Source organism: Acinonyx jubatus, chromosome B3, assembly GCF_027475565.1.
Source record: "Acinonyx jubatus isolate Ajub_Pintada_27869175 chromosome B3, VMU_Ajub_asm_v1.0, whole genome shotgun sequence".
Lineage (NCBI taxonomy): Eukaryota > Metazoa > Chordata > Mammalia > Carnivora > Felidae > Acinonyx > Acinonyx jubatus.
In genome coordinates, this window is record NC_069386.1 from 140359116 (window position 1) to 140376673 (window position 17558).

General features: G+C 61.2%; 1 protein-coding gene across 1 annotated transcript; it reads right to left on the reverse strand.

Annotated features, from left to right (window-relative positions):
* Nucleotides 1-12572: 12572 nt before the first annotated feature.
* Nucleotides 12573-17060, reverse strand: RTL1 (retrotransposon Gag like 1). The gene has a single exon (XM_027066638.2). The coding sequence runs from the start codon at nucleotides 17058-17060 to the stop codon at nucleotides 13068-13070; it is 3993 nt and encodes a 1330-aa protein (XP_026922439.1). The 3' UTR covers nucleotides 12573-13067.
* Nucleotides 17061-17558: the final 498 nt, after the last annotated feature.

A 17558-nucleotide genomic window follows, 5' to 3' on the forward strand; every position in this document is an offset into this window, starting at 1 on the left:
TTGCTCAGGAACCATAAGGACTTCATGGGTAGTTAGAGTCGAAGCTGTGGAGAGTGTCAACTTTGGGAGGAGAGAAAGAAAGCACAGTATCTGGATGTGTGGACTCTGAGGTCTCTAGACGGGGAGGTTCTGAGAATCTGATGTCATCAGTTATGCTACTGAGACGCAGCTCCAATAATATATCCCAGAAACTGACTTATTTTCTGCAGTTGGAGCCTGCAGGAAAAGGGAACCGCTAGCAAGAGTTCTTGAAAAACACATCCTAACGATGCCAACATCGTTTTGGTGATATTTCCTGGAAATTCATTAGCATTTGGAACTGTGCGCACAAAAACTTCTTTTATGAGTAACTGGAACTCTAGACCTGGGATGGAACGGAGGAGTATTGTCATCTTAGAGGACTGCCCTGCCCCACCCCCAGCCTCTTTTGGCCAAGTTATTTTAGGAGGTTTCCAAGAACAAGCAATTATTAGAATCACTCATTGCTGATTTCCTAGAAGTCCCCACAACAGATTCAAAGCCAAATGCGAACCGGGTGAGCCGGCAGGCTTGCAACGTTTGTGAAGAAATACGGAATCTGCTCTATAAAAAAGTCATCAGCTTCAGGGAGCAGGGCTCAGAGTAGAATTGCAACAGTAGAAATAAGGATGCATGGAACGTCTAGGTCGTGAGGCGGAGCCCCCGATTTAAGATAGATAAGAGACTATTACACAGACGCCCGCCCCCCCCGCCCCCGCCCCGGGAAGGTGATCCAGCTCTGGGATGTTTCTGGACTGTGCTAGGCATTGTGCTGAACTTGCTGCCCCCACCCTCCAAGTCCGAGAAGCCAGATTGCAGGTGCTACCACTGAGGTCTCAGTGTAGACGGCTTCCCTTTGATCAGGGCTAGATGCTCCCCCCTCCCCCCGACTGGTCTCCCAGTTAGCTCCCCTCTTTTACAGATGAGGAACTGAGGCCGAGGGAAAGGTTGGCTCCTTGATGTCTGTTAAGACCAGACCTCTCTCCGGAGCTCAAAATTCCCTACCCTAGGCTGCCTCTGGTTTTACTGAGATTCAGGAAGAGCCCTGAAGGCTGAGCGATTGTCTGCAGTCACCCATCAAGAGAGCAGAAGTGGGAAGGCTTGGCACCAGAAGGATCTCCCCCGTCCTTGGGCAGATTGACTGGTGGTCACATCCTCCAGGAGCCCAGCCCCAGTGCCATGCTGGAAGACCAGGCCAGAGGGAGTGGGGACGCTCTGGGGAAGGGCGGGGGGTGGGGCAGCAATGGGCCAGGAGGAAGCCCGACTGGGAGTCTAGGGAGCCAGGCCCAGCCACAGTTGGCCCCACCTCTGCCCCTTGGGGCCTCAGTTCCCCCATAATTCACTTTGTCTTCTGCTTAGAGTGGCTCCTGCTGTCAAAGGGGACCAGTGGCAGGGAGGCCAGGAGTTGCTGAGGGATCGGAAAGTCATGGCCTTCTTCCTTCCCCCAGAGGGACCGAGGGCGGGGGGTGGGGGGGCGGGGGGCAGACTGTGCTGCTGCTTCCAGCTCAGCTCTTAGTGGAAGCAGGGAAGGCAGGGGGATGCCTTGGGCTGCAGTGTTCTCCCAGATGACTGCAACTTTCCCTTCTTATTGTTACTGGGGGCTGGAGCGGAGGCAGGGGCAGGCGGGCCCTTGGAAAGCTTTCTTCCCGGCTCCGCTCACACGAGGGCTGGTTTTGTGTGCCGGCCTGGCGGCGAGGGTCAGCGCTCCTAACAGTGTCCTCTGGGTACTTCTCAGGAGACAGTTAGGGCTCTTCCCCTCTCTGCGCCCTGCAGTCACATGGGGTCTCAGGGGAGGTGGTCCCCACAGCAGCAGACGCTAGGCCCACCCGTGGGTGGGTGGAGGTCGGTCAGGAGGATGGCTGGGCAGGGCAGTGGGGGCAGGACGGCGGCCGACTGGCCCAAGGAGTCAGGCCAAATTCAAGTCAGAGGTTACTCAATCAGCAGAGGAGGGGGAACCCCCCTCCCCAGGGAGGGATTTATTAGGCTGATTTGGTAGCTGTGCATTTTCCAGACGGCCCACAGGCCCATAGCGGCCTTCCTGCAGCCGAGGGGGCTCAATGGACAGAGCACCCCCAGACCTCCAATTGCCCTTGGGTGGGCTGGGCGTGGGGTGGGGCGGGGGCTGGCAGGGTGTTGCGGAACGTTACCTATATACCTGCACTTTACAAAGCACTTTATCTGTTTGCTTGGTTATGGCTGGTGGTGGAATTGAGTGGAAGTGTGCCTGTCAGCGGGCTGGGTGCTCCCGTCAGCCCCCCATGTCATGGTGGAGAGCCTGAACTCAGAGAGGGGCCGGGCCATTCTGGGGATAAGTCCACAGGGGGACGGGCATTCACGCTCGTGGGAGGAGCCATTTCTCTGATGCCATGGCTGGGGGCCTCAGTGCCCAGCAGTCAGAGGACCCCACTGCTGGGGGCACAGTCCACCCCCCCCCCCGCCCAGTGTGCCCCAGAGCTGACTTTCTGGGATTGGTCGGCCAGACTGGAACACACCTCCCTTCGCTTAGAACCGATTGTGACCCCAGAGGGCCACGCCTTAGCCAACCTGTTCTCACGCTGCCCACGAGAGTGCTGCTTCGAGTTTTTCTGCAGCCTGGGACCCCGATCCAGGGCTTAGCGTGCACCCCTTTATCCCAACTTCTGCACGGCCCCCAGCACCACGTAGACACTCTCTTGGTGTTGGGTGACCACCTCAGGCTAAGCTCAGGTGTGGTCCTGGCCCAGGGAGGGCTCAGTGTGCAGAGGGTCCCTGGCCTGGGGCGGGGGCAGATGTGTGCCTGTGCCTGTTGGTGTGTGCAGGGATCAGGGTGTGTGTGTGTGTGTGTGTGTGTGTGTGTGCGCGCGTGTGCGTGCGTGTGTGTGGGCGTGCGTGCATGCATGTGTGAGCGTGCGCGTGTGCGAGGGTCTGTGCATGTGTGAGAGAGACAGATGGTGGAAAGTGACTGGACGTGAGAGACAGATTGGGTCTCTCCCTAAGCCTGGACACCCTGAGCAGAGTCCACATCTGCTTCTCCTCCAGACCCACTGCCCGCTGTCACCCCCCACCCCCCGGAGTTGTGTCCACGGCCCATCTGTGTGTCCATTTCTGCCACAGCGGGCAGCCTTGGCCCCCAACCCCTGACCCTTCACTGTGGCCCTCCCCATCACCTCCTCCCGGCAACACGGCCATAGCGCGGAGGGATTTTGACGCCCTTTCTCACCAGCTCTGCCCAGTGGACGTGGTGGGCTTCCCCCTCACAGCTCGCCCCCACCCCTGGCTCCTGCCCCTGTGGCTGGGGTTCTAACCGGCTCCCCCACAGCACCCTAGACCCCAGCCACCAGGGCAGCTTACAGTACACCGTCAGCCTTCTCCTGGATGCAAGGACGAGAATGGGTTGAGCAGGTGCGGGGGGATCCTCTGCCCAGCCTCTGCTCCACGGCTGCCCTGGGGCATCTGTCACTTGTGGTGCTGGCCGGGGACCTCAGGACCAGATGGGACCTCCCAGACCTCGGCTGCCGTACCACCCCCTCGACAGAGCCTCGGACCCGGAGGACAACCGTGCCCCCGGATGCTGCAGGATCCAGGTCAGTTCCCTCTGTGCCTCACGGCGTCCCCCCCACCGCCCCACCTCCTCCTCCTCCAGGTGATGCGTCTACCTGAGATGCACCATCCGGACACAGTGACTTGTACCGAAAAGTGCCAAAAATGACGTCGGACTTTGCTTTGTTTGATTGGTTTGCCAATGAGGTTGAGAGTGGACAAATCGGATGAGCTTGTCAGCAGCCCTGAGCCTTGGACAAATCTGTGTATGTGTGCCACGTGCGACGGATGTTATCTAGCACACGGGGGGTTATGTTTTCACAGCTCTTTAAGCTCGGCGTGAAAACTTTGTTGCCAGTTAAAAAAATGGGCTGGGGGAGGGAGCGGATGGGTGCCTTTCCAGAATTCCTCTATGGGCCGTGCGAGCAAAAATGCTTGCTGATCCCTGTTCCAGGGTGTCCACTGTTCCTCATCGGCAAGGTTCTCGGCCTTGGAGATTGATCTCCGAGCTTTGCACATGGTGGATATTCTGTCACTGGAATGGGCGTGGTGGGGGTGTCGAGCTGGACGCTGGGCTGGGCTGTGGCTGTAAAGGCTCTTGACTCAGGTCCCACCTTGGCCTTAGAAGTTTCCAGATCCAGCTGGCGGGTCCTGGGTTCCTCCTCCTTGCCGTCTAGTCTGTTGGGGGTCTATGTCACACATTGGTCACCATGGGCTCCATCGTCCTGGCTCCTATCACCTAGCACTGTTTCACGTCACCTGCGACTCCTGGGTCCCAGGGCCCGGGGACCCCGTGGGCCGGTCATCTCGGGCTCCCATCACCTCCACCTGGCCTCTGTCATCCTGGGCACGGCATCTCCTCTCCATCACTGTGGACCTGGCTATCACCTGTGCATCATCTGCCTCCCCTCCATCATCCTCGCTTCGGGGCTCCCTCTGGCCGCCAGGGCCTTGTACATGGTAGGCTTTCATTCATTCGTTTGCACATTCGGTGAAGGTCTACTGTGTGCCAGGCCCTGTGCCAGGCAGCAAGTAATGGACATTGCCCTTGGGAGTGCACGCCTCGGGGACACGCACGAGAATCGGCGGATGGCGGAGAGACTGGGGCCCGGGCGGCTTGGGGACGTGGGGCAGAGAAGAGGGGCTCTGACCGCAGCGGGGCAGGGGGTGGGGGGCTCAGCCCAGGTCCTGCCGAGTGGGGTCTGGAAGGAGAGGTCACAGGTGCTCTCTTTCATCCCTGCTGGTGGCCGACATCTCAGAAATGGCGCCGGGAACCCGGGCCCTCCCAGCTTGTTCGTGGGGTCCTCGCTCCGAGGCCCCGGCATGGCTCCTTGCACCCTGCGCCCGCCCTCTGCGTCAGCCTCCTTGCCGTGGCCTTTGTTGACACCACCCGGTTCTGCCTGGATCCTTGGTTGGTCACGTCTCACCCTTTCCAGATGGTAAAACCGAGGCTGCCGACTTCCCCGAATATCAGTTGTCCGCGCTCGGGTTAAGGACCGAATTCTGTGTTCTTCCCACCAAAGTTGACAGAGATGAATAAATGAATGACATAAATGAGAGAGGGGAGCGGGATCTTTGCTTCTCGGGGCTCAGCCCTTCAGCCCTGCATCACGTGGAGGAGGGGGAGCTGCGGCAGGGAGGAGGGAGAAGGCTTGGTGCGTGATGGAGTGTTTGTGTTTCTGGGGTGAAGTCGGAAAATGGCGGGCAAGGCAGATGAGTATTTTGGAAAGTGAAAATTTATTCCACTGTGAAACTCTGAGTCGCGGCCTTGTGGCGTGGGGGCCGTCACGGTGTCCTTCCCTCTGGAGCAAGGGGTCCAGGACGGAATTGTTTTGTCTCTTGACTTTAATGCCTGTGTTTGGCCAAGCGTCGGCTATCAAATATCCATTTTGGGCGTGTCTGGGTAGAGCCAGGATCTTGGACCGTCTAGTGTCCCTGGAGACTCTGGGGGTGTTCTGGGGGGAGGGGGCGTGGGCTCGCGGATAGGACAAGGGCTCAGAGGCCCTCAGAGTCTCCTTCGAGGATTGGAGAGGACTCCGTTTTCGAGGGTCTCGTTAACTTGGATCCTCCCTTTGGTAGGTGAACTTCTGTAACTGTTAGGATTGTCCGTGAGCCCCTTTCGCTGATTCTGAATCTGCAGGCGTCTTGGGGCGGGGTGGTGCCCTGGGCTCCTGCCGTCACCCCAGGGTCACCCCGGGATGCCGACCCTTGGGGAAGGGGGCCACCCCTCACTGGTGCTCCTGAGGGTGGAAACCACTCCTGATTCTTGCTCCGACTAATCCCTCCTCCCTCCGGGGTCACACGGACCCCCTCCTCCCTCACCTGTCACGCTCAGCTCCCCCATGTGTCACACTGAGCCCCTCCTCCCTCACCTGTCACACTGAGCCCCCCCTCTCTTAAGTGTCATATTGAGCCTCTCCCTGACCCCCTCACTTCAACCACCTCTTTACTCACATGTCCTGTTAAACCCCTTCCACTCATGTGTCACGCTGAGCCCCTCCCCCATTCCTGTGTCATATGGAGTCCCTCCTCCCCATGTGTCACACTGACCCTCTCTCCAACTCCTGTGTCACACTGACCCTCTCTCCAAGTCCTATGTCACACTGATCCCCTCCCCCATCATGTGTCACATTGAGCCCCCCCATGTGTCAAACTGAACCCCTCCCCCATTCCTGTGTCATATGGAGTACCTTCCCCACTCATGTGCCACCTAGGTCCCCTCCTTCACACACGTGTCCTACTGAGGGTCCCCTCACTCTTGTCACACGGACCCCTCCCTCCCTGGAATCACGTGGCCCCCCTCCACCAGCGTGCTATGGCCAACACTGAGCCCTCCTGCACTCACGTGTCACATGGGGTCCTTCCCTTCTCAGCTGTCACACACAACATCCTCCCAACGTGTGTCACACTAGTGCCCTCCACTCACATGTCACACGAAGTCCTTCACTCTTGCGTGTGTCCTTCTGACCCCCTTGTCCACTCCCGGGTTACGTACGGTCTCTTCTCCACCCGTGTGTTGCATCAACCCCTTCCCTGACCATGATACACCAAGCTCCACCCCACTCGTGTGTCGTATGGAGTCGCTCTGGGGGACATTCAGTTGTCCAGCTGGGTCCCTGCCCTACTCCTGTGTCACGTGGATCCCCCCACCCCTGTGTCACACGGAGCCCCTCCCCCACCCCAGTGTCGCTTGGAGCCCCTCCCCCCCCTCCCTGCCCTCCCCCCCCCCCCCCCCCCCCCAGCCATCCCCAGTTCTCCTTAGGGCCTGAACTCCACGCCCTGGAGCTTTTCTTCCGTGTGCCCTTTAGGGATATTTACATCGTTATGTCATTCATTCCAGAGCGATGACATTATTGACCTCTTCCTACGTGCCAAGCTCCATGTCTGTGGGAATGTGTGTTGATTGTGTCAGTGGTTGGTGAATTTATGGCGAGGGCTGCATCGGGGACAAGGTGGTCACGGGGTCAAGGAAAATGTGCAGGAACAAGGGAAGCTCTTGCCTTAAAAACAACTTTATTGAGGTATTTATGTACATGCAGTCCACTTTCTAAAGCGTACGGATGCTGGTTTCTCATATTCACGGATATGTGCAACCATCAACACGTTCAATTTTGGAAGGTTGTCGTCACCACTAGAAGAAACCCTAGGGCTGTTAGTTACTACCCCGATCCCCCCCTTCCCCTCTCCCCTCCCCCAATCCCAAGCAACATCTACTTTCTGTCCCAGGGAAACCAAGCCCCGTTGGGCTCGGTGACCCCTCACTGGCCTCCCAGGGTGCCTGGGGGCCCACTTCACAGATGCAGAAAGTGAGGTGGGATAGGCGCCCCAGAGTAAGAAGTCACGGGAAGGTGGGATCAGACCCCCGGTGTGCACACACAGCTCCTGCGCCAGCAAAGGGCGTGCCCCTCCCGTGTCCCCAGCCTCTGTGACCTGGCCGGTCCCCATAGTCTCCTGGGGCAGGGCGAGGCAGGGCGAGGCAGGGTGAGGCAGAGTGAGGCAGGGCGAGGCTGGGCGAGGCAGGCAGGTCACACGGTACCACAGGTCCCCAGCGGCGCGCGATGCTGCCTGGGCCGGCTGTCCCTTGCTGTCCCTGCTCTGACCACTAACAGCAGGCACCCCACTCGCCCTCCTGGGGGGGCTGGCACTGTGCTTCCCGGAGGAGGGTTGCGGCCGTAGTCAGTAGGTGGGGGGTGAGAACGGCTCCATACAGGAGTTGACATACAGTTTTCCAGCTCCTATATGGCGCCTTTCCTCATCCCCTTCAACCACATGCAGCCCCCGGGCCATCCTCTGCACCCCCGGCTGCACAGGGGTGTCCTCCAGCTGGCCGCTGTCCCACCAGCCTCTTCCCGGCATGCTCCTCTCTCTCTCTCTCTTTCTCTCTCTCTCCCTCTCTCTCTCCATCAGCTCCCCAAGTTCCTGGAGGTTAGGGCCTGGGCCATCTCTGAGGTCCCCTCCTCGGAGGGGCAGGCTGAGGTTCCAGTGGGATACTCTCCAGGGCTGGGCCCAGGGCCACCTTCTGACTTAGAGCAGACAGACCAGAGGTGGGCAGGACCAGCTCTGGGGCCTCTTCCCATTGATGGGCCCGTGGCTGTGCGCCCAGCGGAGAACCTGTGCCCTGGGTTCCCAGGACTGGGGGGCGGGGCAGAGCAGGCCTGCCCTCTCCTACTGCTATGGAGGAGGGTCTCCTCGAGGGGTCTTAGCCTCTACCCAGGACTCTTTCATGACCAGGAGGCTGAGGCCCCTCATGGGCGACTGCATACTCTCTCCTTGACATCCCCCCACCCTTCGACGCATCCCAGCTTCCCAAGGATCCCTAACTCTGGTCCTGGAAGCTATCACTAGGTGATAGCTCTTTCCTTGTCTAAGCCGGGTGCCCCAGGGCGCTAGACCAGTGTCCCCCTTGGCCACGGCCATTGTCTTTTGCATCCTCTGCTGACTCGGCTTCCATGCATGGCAGAAGGTGACTCCCTCCAAGCCCCTGTGCTGCTTGGAGTCATTAACCCATTAACCTGCCGTGGCAGCCAGCCCCGGTGCACTCGTGGGGTGGGCAAGGCAGAGGAGGCCTTGTCCACAGCAGGAAGCCATTAGAGCAGGTCAGGAAAGGCCATGGCTCTCCCCGCCATCCCCCCAGCTCCTCTTCCCTCCCCTGCCTCCTTCCTTCTCCCCCCTTCTCCCCAGTCTTCGATGGCGTCCGGAAGCCCTTCCCGTGGAGCCTGTTGTGTGTCGGGTTGGGTGTTGGAGCAAGGCACGGCACGTAGAAGATTGAAGTCCCATCCTGAAAGGCTTGGGTGTTGGCCAAGGAAGGGCCTTTGTGCCACTCAGGGATGCTCTGGGAAGTGGGAAGTACCTGACGTGTGGTGGGCGGGTGGTTCTCGGGCCCCCCTGGGCATCGGCTCTCTGAGGGCCGGGGCCCTGAGTCTGCGTGCTCGATGAGCCGTCTCCATGAGTCTGTTGTGGGAGCCCCGAGGCCTCACTTTGAGAAACGCCCTTTTGGAGGTGGTCAGCACACGGTACTTGTCTTCCCTGCTGAGCACTGAGCAAGCGGGCCGCAGCCCGAGTTCTGCCTGTTCATTCCGGCCTCTCTCTTCCAGGGCCGCCTGTCGGTGCCTTGGGGCCGAGCTAAGCTGACCTTCGTCGGAAGCCTGGCTTTCGGCTGCCTGGGTGTCCGTGGGATCCTAGATCGAAGGCGTTTCAAAAGCATATCGTGGGTTTGTTCTGGAACACCCCCCGTTCAGGGGTCAGGATGTGGGTCGCTGTCTGGGCCCAAGATCCCCTCGTGGTGGCGGTCCCCTGGGGGGGGGCAAGGTAGGGCTACGTTCCTTCTCTCATTTTGGGAGTGGGTCGGGGCTGTCCCCGTGGGAGGCCAGGGGACCTCATGCTTCTGCGGGCTGAGCTCCTGTCACACCCCCTTGCGTGGGGGCCCCTGACTGGACCTGCGGCCGCCGGCGGGAGGGGGGGGCCTGTCCACACTTGGGCGGTGAGTAGTTGTCAGGTGCGCTGTCGCATGTTTGAGAAACAGGCTTGGCCTGAGCCAGGCCTGAAGGCTGGGGGGTGGGGCGGGAGGGGAAGCTAGGTGACAAGAGAGGTTGATAGCCTTACCTGGGGTGGAAGCTGGGGCTCCCCCGGGTCCCCGTTAGAGCTCACTGGATGCCAGTGCTGTGGGGAGGCGGGAGGTGCTCATTCAGGCCCGTGTGCCTGAGTGCTGGGGACCACCGTCCAGAGAAACCACGTGCTTATCTACGCACCTTTTTCGTGGGGTTCGTGATGCCGTAACCCATCCAGCACGTCACTTAATACTAACTTTCTTTCTTTTTCTTTTTCTCTTTCTTTCTTTCTTTCTTTCTTTTTCAGGAGGAAAATGGTTTGTATTCTGTTTTTTGTGTTTTTTTTTAACTCTTTCTAGGACGGAGGGGACGTGATCACCCAATGATTTTGCCTTGTCAGTAACTCTTCTAGGCGTGGGGGCTGCCTCTGTTCTCTGTAAATGGGCATAAGCGCCCCTTGGTTGGATTGTGGCAGGGGACGCAGGGAGGCCAGGACACCTCCGTCTGCTGGCGTGGGAGGGGGAGACCACACTGTGCCGGCAGCCCCGTTAGTCCACATGCGTGTGTGTGTGTGTGTGTGTGTGTGCAGGTGTGTGTGCCTGTCACCGTGGGTGAGCGTGTGAGCTTCAGTGGGCGTCAGGTCGCTGCACTGTGGGGCAGGACCCTGGCTTCAGGCACATGAAGGGTCACCTGTCTACCCCCCAGTCACCTAGGGCAGCCCCTTCTGAGCAGGCACACAGCTTTGCCTGTGGGCCCAGCCTTGGGAACCCCTGGGGGCAGCCTGAGCTAGGGGCCGGCGCTGGGAGTGACATCCCCGCGGTGACCCTGGGTCCTGCCCCAAGACAGGTCACTACCACCAAGGAATTCGAGGGCCTCCAGAAGTGCCATCAGAGGACAGAGGGGATTTTAGGAACCAGGGGACTTTGGACATTGTGTCTTGCTGACCCTGAAACCCCCCTCTCCTCTCGCGACCCCCGCTTGATGACAGGAAAAGGCAGGGAGACTGGCTGCCATTAGCCAGGGCCACCAGGCGAGTCGGGATCAGGGCCACTGACGGAGATGCTGGGGTCTTGCTGCTGAGCCTTTGGCCTTAGGACCCAGTTGTGGCTTCTTGGGGCCACTGTCAGGGGAAGATGCCAGGTGGGCAGACAGACAGACAGACGTGGCTCCTAGGGCGCCATGATGTCAGCTGTTTGAGGGGGTTGTTGCAGGGCCCCGTGACAGTGGCAGAGTGCGGTGGGCACAGCAGGGGTGGAACAGCCCACGGTGACAGAGCAGAGGCCACCAGGGAGGGTTCCCAGTGCCGGCTTTGTCCGTTCCTGACTCTTCTGCAGCCACCAGCAGGTTGCCTGCCCTCTTTGGGCCTTGGTTCGCCTACGTTTATCCTGATTAAGGCTCCTAAGAAGTCCACGCACAGGGGCTGCGGTGGAGGACGGGAGCCCTGAGTGCTGGCTGTGCTGAGCACTTCTTCTGTGAGCCTTGAGTCCTCCTAGTAGCCCTGCAGGGTCCAGCGACAGATGAGGAAACTGAGGCAGGGGGAGGGGTGTGCAGCCGGCCAGTGGGGGTTGGGGTGGGGATGCATCGCTGAGCCCCTGGCTTTGCACTTGGGGATCCTGACCATGATCTCTTGGTGCTGCTATCAGGGGTAGATGCCTCGTATGGATGGATGGGTGGGCGAAGGCAAGTCGCCCCTGGTGACCAGTGAGGGCACAGAACGTGAGCCCCGCGTGCCGCCGGAGGGCCTGCAGAACTCTGGGCGTCAGTAAGGGACATGGTTTTCCTTAGGATGGGGTGAGGAGGGGAGGGCCAGTAAGGGAGACGGGGTGTCAGACTCCTGCAGAGCCCCTGACCTTTGAACCTGAGATCTGCTTGGTGATCTCATGGTGCCGCCGTCACGGGCAGAGTCAGGAGCAGATCCCGACCTGGCGGGAGGGGTGCGTGACATGACAGGTGAGGGTCCAGGCCATGCAGGGGGTGGTCTCGGCTTTTTCCACCACGCCCCAGCTGCCCGGTGTGGAAGGTGGGGGCAGCTCTGTTCTTGGGGGTCAGAGGCTGCTGCTGGATGGGGAGCTGAGGCCAGGCAGGGTATGTGGGACTGTGGGCTGAATGAGTGAGTGAGTGCCATCCTCCCTTCTGCGCTCCCCCTGGAGCCCCCTCCCCTTCCCAGGGCAATGCGCCCCCCCCCCCCCCCCCGTCCCGCCCTTTCCCCCAACAGCTATTATGCCACTTCCAGGGCACTGTGATCTTGGCCTCCACTGAGAGTGGTCTCATGTAGGTGGAAAGGCCCAGGCAGGAGATGAGACTCGACCCCCAGGGGGAGGCAGCTTCCGGGGTCCCACCCCCATCCCAGCTTGTGTTACTGGCACGCGGTGGGGCCTGTTTAGGGGGAGGGCCCAGACTCCCCCTTTCCACTTGTCCCCCTCCTCCATCCTGCCCTACCTGTCCTCCACCTTCAGAACAAACCACAGAGTCAGATAATCTTTTATTTTGCTTTATTTTAGGGGTGGGAAGGTGGCGGGGTGGGGGGTCTCCTCCCCGTGTAGGAGCTAGCTGGCTTAGCACAGTCCGCTGGGTGGTTGGGGCCTTCCTCAATCTCTCTTGGCCCCCCCCCCACCCCCCCCCCCCCGCTGCCGTGGACCTCCGGGCCCCTGTGCTGTCGGCGCCGGGAGGGGAGAGGGAGCCCCACCAAGTGAGGTCGCCCCCTCGGTGTCCTGGGAGTCCCGGGGACTCTCGAGGACGCAAGTTCGGTGAGTACTGGTACGTCGGACGTTCTGTGGAGAGGAACCGTCCAGGTAAGGGCAGAGCTCAGGGCCAGGCAGAGTCAGCGTCAAGGGAGCCGAACCGGAGGGTGGAGGGTGGGCTGGCTTTGCAGGGGGGTGGGCTGGCTTTGCAGTGGGGTGGGCGAGGGAGGTGCCACGGCGCTCCACGAGGTGTGAGCGCGGGTGGGGGGTGGGGGCGGGGGGATGGGGGCCCAGGGGAGCAGCGGCACCGGCGGCGGAGGGATAAGAAGTCAGTGGAGCCCGCGAGGTCAGTGTCCCAGGGTGGCTCATGGTGGCCCCTCGTCACTCCGGGGGGGGGGGGGGGCGGGTCCCCGGCCCCTGCTTGCTTGGCTGCGTCTGCTGTGCCTGAGTCTTCACCTGGCCTTGGGTCATGGGGTCGTCTGCTCACCACTGCTGTCTCCCTCATTGACGTCACTCCCGGCTGCAAGCCTGGGACCCAGGCAGTTCAGACGGGACTGTGGTTGTGTGGCCCTGAGCCGGCTCTCTGGGTCTCTGATGGTTGGATAGCCCGTTGCTGTTGCCACAGACGGTGCCGCCCTTCTCGAAATGTTTGCCCTTCTCAAGGGGGTTCCCCTTGGGTCAGGCGTGGCAGGAGTGGGGCGGGGGCCGTCGCCGGATGCGAGCGAAGCAGGCCGAGGCACGGGGAAGGCTGGAAGGAGACTCGGTGGTGGTGGTCGGGCGCGGGGCGGAGGAGCGGAAGGCTTCACTCGGGGCTCGCGTCGTCCTCGCCAGCCGGCGGCTCCTCCAGCCTCGCGCCCTCCCGGGGCTGGCCCGCCGGCGTGTAGACGGCGGTCAGAAAGCGGATCAGGGCCCTGGCCGCCTGCTCCTGGCCCAGAGGGGTGGGCCTCCCACCGGCGCCGCAGAGGGCCCGGGGCAGCTGTCGGCTCAGGAAGGCGAGGACCTCAGAGGGCGCGGGCAGGTGTCGGCGGGGCCGCAGGGCCGCCTCGCGCACGTCGCTCTCCGGCTCGTCCTGCGAGGTGTCTTGCAGGCCGTCATGCAGGCCACACTGACGGTAACGTTGCAGGTCGTCTTGCAGGGCTTCTCGCGAGACGACATCCTCATCGCCGACGTGCAGCTCCAGGTGGCGGGGCCCTCCCGGGAGGGGGCGGGCGCCCCCCGGGGGGCCGACTCTGACCCCGAAGGACTCGCACAGCATCAGCCAGAAGCCGGGCGCGAACCGCAGGCCCCGGAGGGTCAGGGGGCGCAGGGCCCGCTGGGGGCCCGGGAGCAGCCCGCCCAGCTCCTCGGCCGGGACGGCGCTGGTGCCCACGGGGCGGGGCACCTGGGCGAGGAGCTGAGCCGCGGCGGTGGCGATGCCGCTGCCCGCGAAGAGGGCCGCGGCCTGGCCGAGGCGCAGCCAGCGCCTGGGGGGCCGGGCCAGCGCCGGGGGGGCGGGCCGCGGGGAGAGGCGGCGCTTCAGCCTCAGCAGCACGAGGAGGGCCGCCACGGCCAGGGTGTCCTTCCAGAACAGGAGGCCTCGGAAGAAATGCAGAAGGACCGCCCTGATCTGGGCCACGCTGAAGTGGGCGAGGAAGCTGTTGAGGATTTGGTCGATGGGTATCAGGGCCAGGAACTCTTGCTGCAGGTTCCGCCCGGTCGGCGCGTCCTGCTTAGGTGCGTCTTCGTTCTCCTCCTCCTCCTCCTCCTCCTCCCCGGAGTCTGGCGACTGCCCCCGGGGGGCACCCCCCGTCGCGAACGGCGGCCTTGCCCGGGCGGCGGTGTTGCGCCGGAAAGGCCGTCGGTTGAGGTTTCTCGCGGGCGGCAGAGGCCGGCCCCCGTCTTGCTCGGGGCGCTCCATGACGTCGAAGTGGAAGTGTGAGAAGAAGAAGACCCAATGGCCGGGGAGAAGTACGGTGAGCCTGTCATTATTCAGAGAGGCTAGATCCTCTGTGTTGAGAAGGATCATGATGGGCTCCTCGGTGTTCTCCAGGTAGCGGCACCATACCGTGAAGGCAGCCCTTATTGGAAGGATCTTCATCTCCAGTTGAGAGTAGGCCACTTCGATAGCCGAGATGTTGCGCGAGTAGAAGGCGCAGGAGACCCTCTTGCCGGTTTGGTCGTCTATCTGGACGAGGGAGGCGTGCAGAGCCGTCTTGGTGGCTCCCGTTTCCAAGTAGAAGGGGTTCTGCGGCTTGGGGTGGTGCAGGAGGGGCGCCTTGCGGAAAGCCCGCTTCAGGCACTCGAAGGCCTCCTGCTCCTCGTCCCCCCAGGAGAACGCGTCGCTGGTCAGCAGCTGCCGGGCCAGCGGCTCCGCGATGGTGGTGAAGCGCTCCACAAAGTGCCGGTAGGGGAAGATGAATTCGATCAGGTGTTGCAGGGACTTCTTAGAGCCAGGGGTGGGGTAGCCTGTCACGGTGGTCACAATCCTCTTGTTTAGCTTCACCCCTTTGGGGGTTATGACGAACCCCAGGAACTCGACGGTGTGTCGGTGGAACTGGCTTCTGTCCAGGGAGCAGTAGACGCGGTGGTGGCGGAAACGGACCAGGACTTGTCGCACGTGTTGGAAGTGCTCCTCCTGGCTCATGGAGTAGATCAGGACGTCCTGCCCGTAGGAGAGCACGAAGTAGCCTAGCATGTCCTTTAGGATAAAGTGGACCACGTCCTGCGGGATGGTAGGGTCTGAGGATAGCGGGAAGGGCTGGTAACTCTCTGTCTCTTGAGGCTCGAAACCAAACGCCATTCTCCATACATCTTCCGCTTGGCGAATGCTCGCGCTTTCCTCCACGATGGTGCCCCGCAGCTCCAGCTTTGTGAACCATGTCGCTCCGTGTAACTGGTCGAACAGTTCTGGGATCATCTGTACGTAGTCCTGTCTGTTGGTCAGCATGTCCTGCGGGTCCCAGTATTCATCCCGCGGCCTGGCACTTTCTTGCACCCTGGCACCCACAGGTTCCCACGGCGCGATGGAAGGACATTCGTAAAAGGTCTCGCTGTGATCACTGTCTCCAGCCTGCTGAAGCTCAGAGGGCTCTGATTCAGAAAGATCATCGGATCCGTCTGAGCTTGGCTGGTCGGAAGTCTCATCATCTGCTTCCTTCGGGTTAAACACGTCGGCCAGGTCGGAGTACAGGGGCGGCAGTCCGGGCAGCAGGCTTATGGCATGTCTTTCCAGCGCGATGCATGGCGGGGGCGGGCGGAAGCACTTCTGCAGACAGTAGGGAGAGTGGAAGGTGCAGCGGCCTTTGATCCAGTCGACTTCGGGGCTGTGGGTCCTGAGCCAGTTGACGCCTAGTATCACGGAGAAGTTGGGGGACGGCACGATGTCGAATTCGATGGGCTCCTGGTGGTTCTGGTGAATGCACACCAGGGGCTCCGTGTGGAGCCAGACAGGTTCGTTGCCGACCAGCGAGCCGTCCACGCTTTGGACCATCTGCGGATAGGGCTTCTCGTAGAGCTCGACGTAGTGCTCTTGGGCAAACCTCTCATCCATGTAGTTGCCGCCTGCCCCTGAGTCCACCAGGGCCTGAACCGCGACACTGTGGTAGGGGTTCACTCTGATCAGGAGCAGCATGAAGAGATGGTCGCGGCTGATGACGGGGCGGCGGTCACGGGACAGCCAGCTGCTCACCATCCACCTCTCTGGGGCAGGTGAGTCGACCCAGGTCAGGTTCCGCGGGCGGGCCTCTGGGGGCAGCCTGAGCATTGCCCTCCTCTCTGCCAGCTTCTCTTCGATCTGCAGGACGAGAACGATCAGGCTGTCCAGCGAATCCGGCTGAGGGACCCTGAACAGATAATGCCGGATCTCCTCATTGAGCCCCTGGCACAGGTGGGCTTGCAGGACTTCATCCGACCAGCCCAAGGTGGGTACCAGGCCCTGGAACTCGTTGATGTACTCCGTGGCGGTGCGAGTCCCCTGCCTGATGTTGAACATGGCGTCTTCCGCCACACGTAGTGCCTGTCGGTACTCGAACATACCTGACATGGCCTCTAGGAAGGCCGGGAAGTCGTCGATCAGGGGGCTGCCTTCTTGCACCAGCGCTGTGGCCCACTCTAAGGCCATGCCCGAGAGGTGGCAGATGACGTACCCCACCCGCAGCCGGTCGTTGCAGAACATTCTCGGGTAGCTCTGCAGGATCAGCTGGCAGAGCACGATGAACTCGTGGTATTCCCTGCGATCGCCAGAGAAGCGGGACGGGACGGGCAGTTGGCCTGCGTGGATTCCTTTCATCAAGATCTCTTCCGCCACTCTTTGTTGCTCTCTGAGGTCTTGCATGCGGAGGTACAGCGAGATGATGGATCTCACCGTGGCCATGAACTCCGAAGTCTCGGAATCCTCCTCGAGGGGCCCCTCCTCTGTCGCGCTGGCCAGGTCAGTGTCGTCGGCTTCTTCGTCTTGGGCTCCCCATGGGTCGTCTGATGCTCCTTCCATCCCGCCAGGTGCCTCGCTGGACGGATCCCCCACTTCCTGACGTGAACCATTGCGTGACTCCTCCAGGTCTTGGAGTAGGTCATTGGGTGGATCCTTTATTTCCCTACGTGGGCCACTGGATGGCCCCTCCATGTCTTGGCGGAGATCAATGGGCAGCTCTTTGATTTCTTGGGCCGGGCCCCTGGCCGGCCCCTCCGCCTCCCTCGCGCCGCTGCCTGATGTCTCCACGGTGGTGTTGGATGAGCCCTCGGAGGACTCCATTTGTTTTGATGATGGATTCTTACGCTCCATCATCGTCTCAAATGAGTCTTCAGAGGGTTCTATCATTTCGTCGGATGGAAAGGAGTCTTCTCTGAAGACTGGTAAGGTTGTGACGCGTCCGGTCAGCGACTGGGACCGCAGCGATCAGAACCTGGGAGTCGGGAGGTGTGTGGGGGTGTGGGGGAGTAAAGGCAGCTGTTTAGGGACTCACGGGGTCAAGGTTAGGTTCTCTGGGCCAAGTCAGAGGCCCGGCTCATCAGAACAGAGAGAAACTGGGGAGAGCCTCCCATGCCCAACTTAGGGAGCCCCAGGGAGAGAATATCTGTCCGCCCCTGACCTTCTCCCTATTCTCCTAGGCTTACTGGGCCTATCTGGCCCGCCTGCTTCCCCCCCACGGCTGTGAGAAATTCACAGCCCATAAATTCCGTGAAGCAGTAGGCCCAGAGCGGCTGCCGTGGCAGGCAGGCAACCTGGCAGGATGCGCTGGCCGCTTCATCTGCCCCTGGCATACGTGTCTGGTCAACCCTCCCTCCCTTCTCTGGTCACCCAGAAGTCACAGAGGTC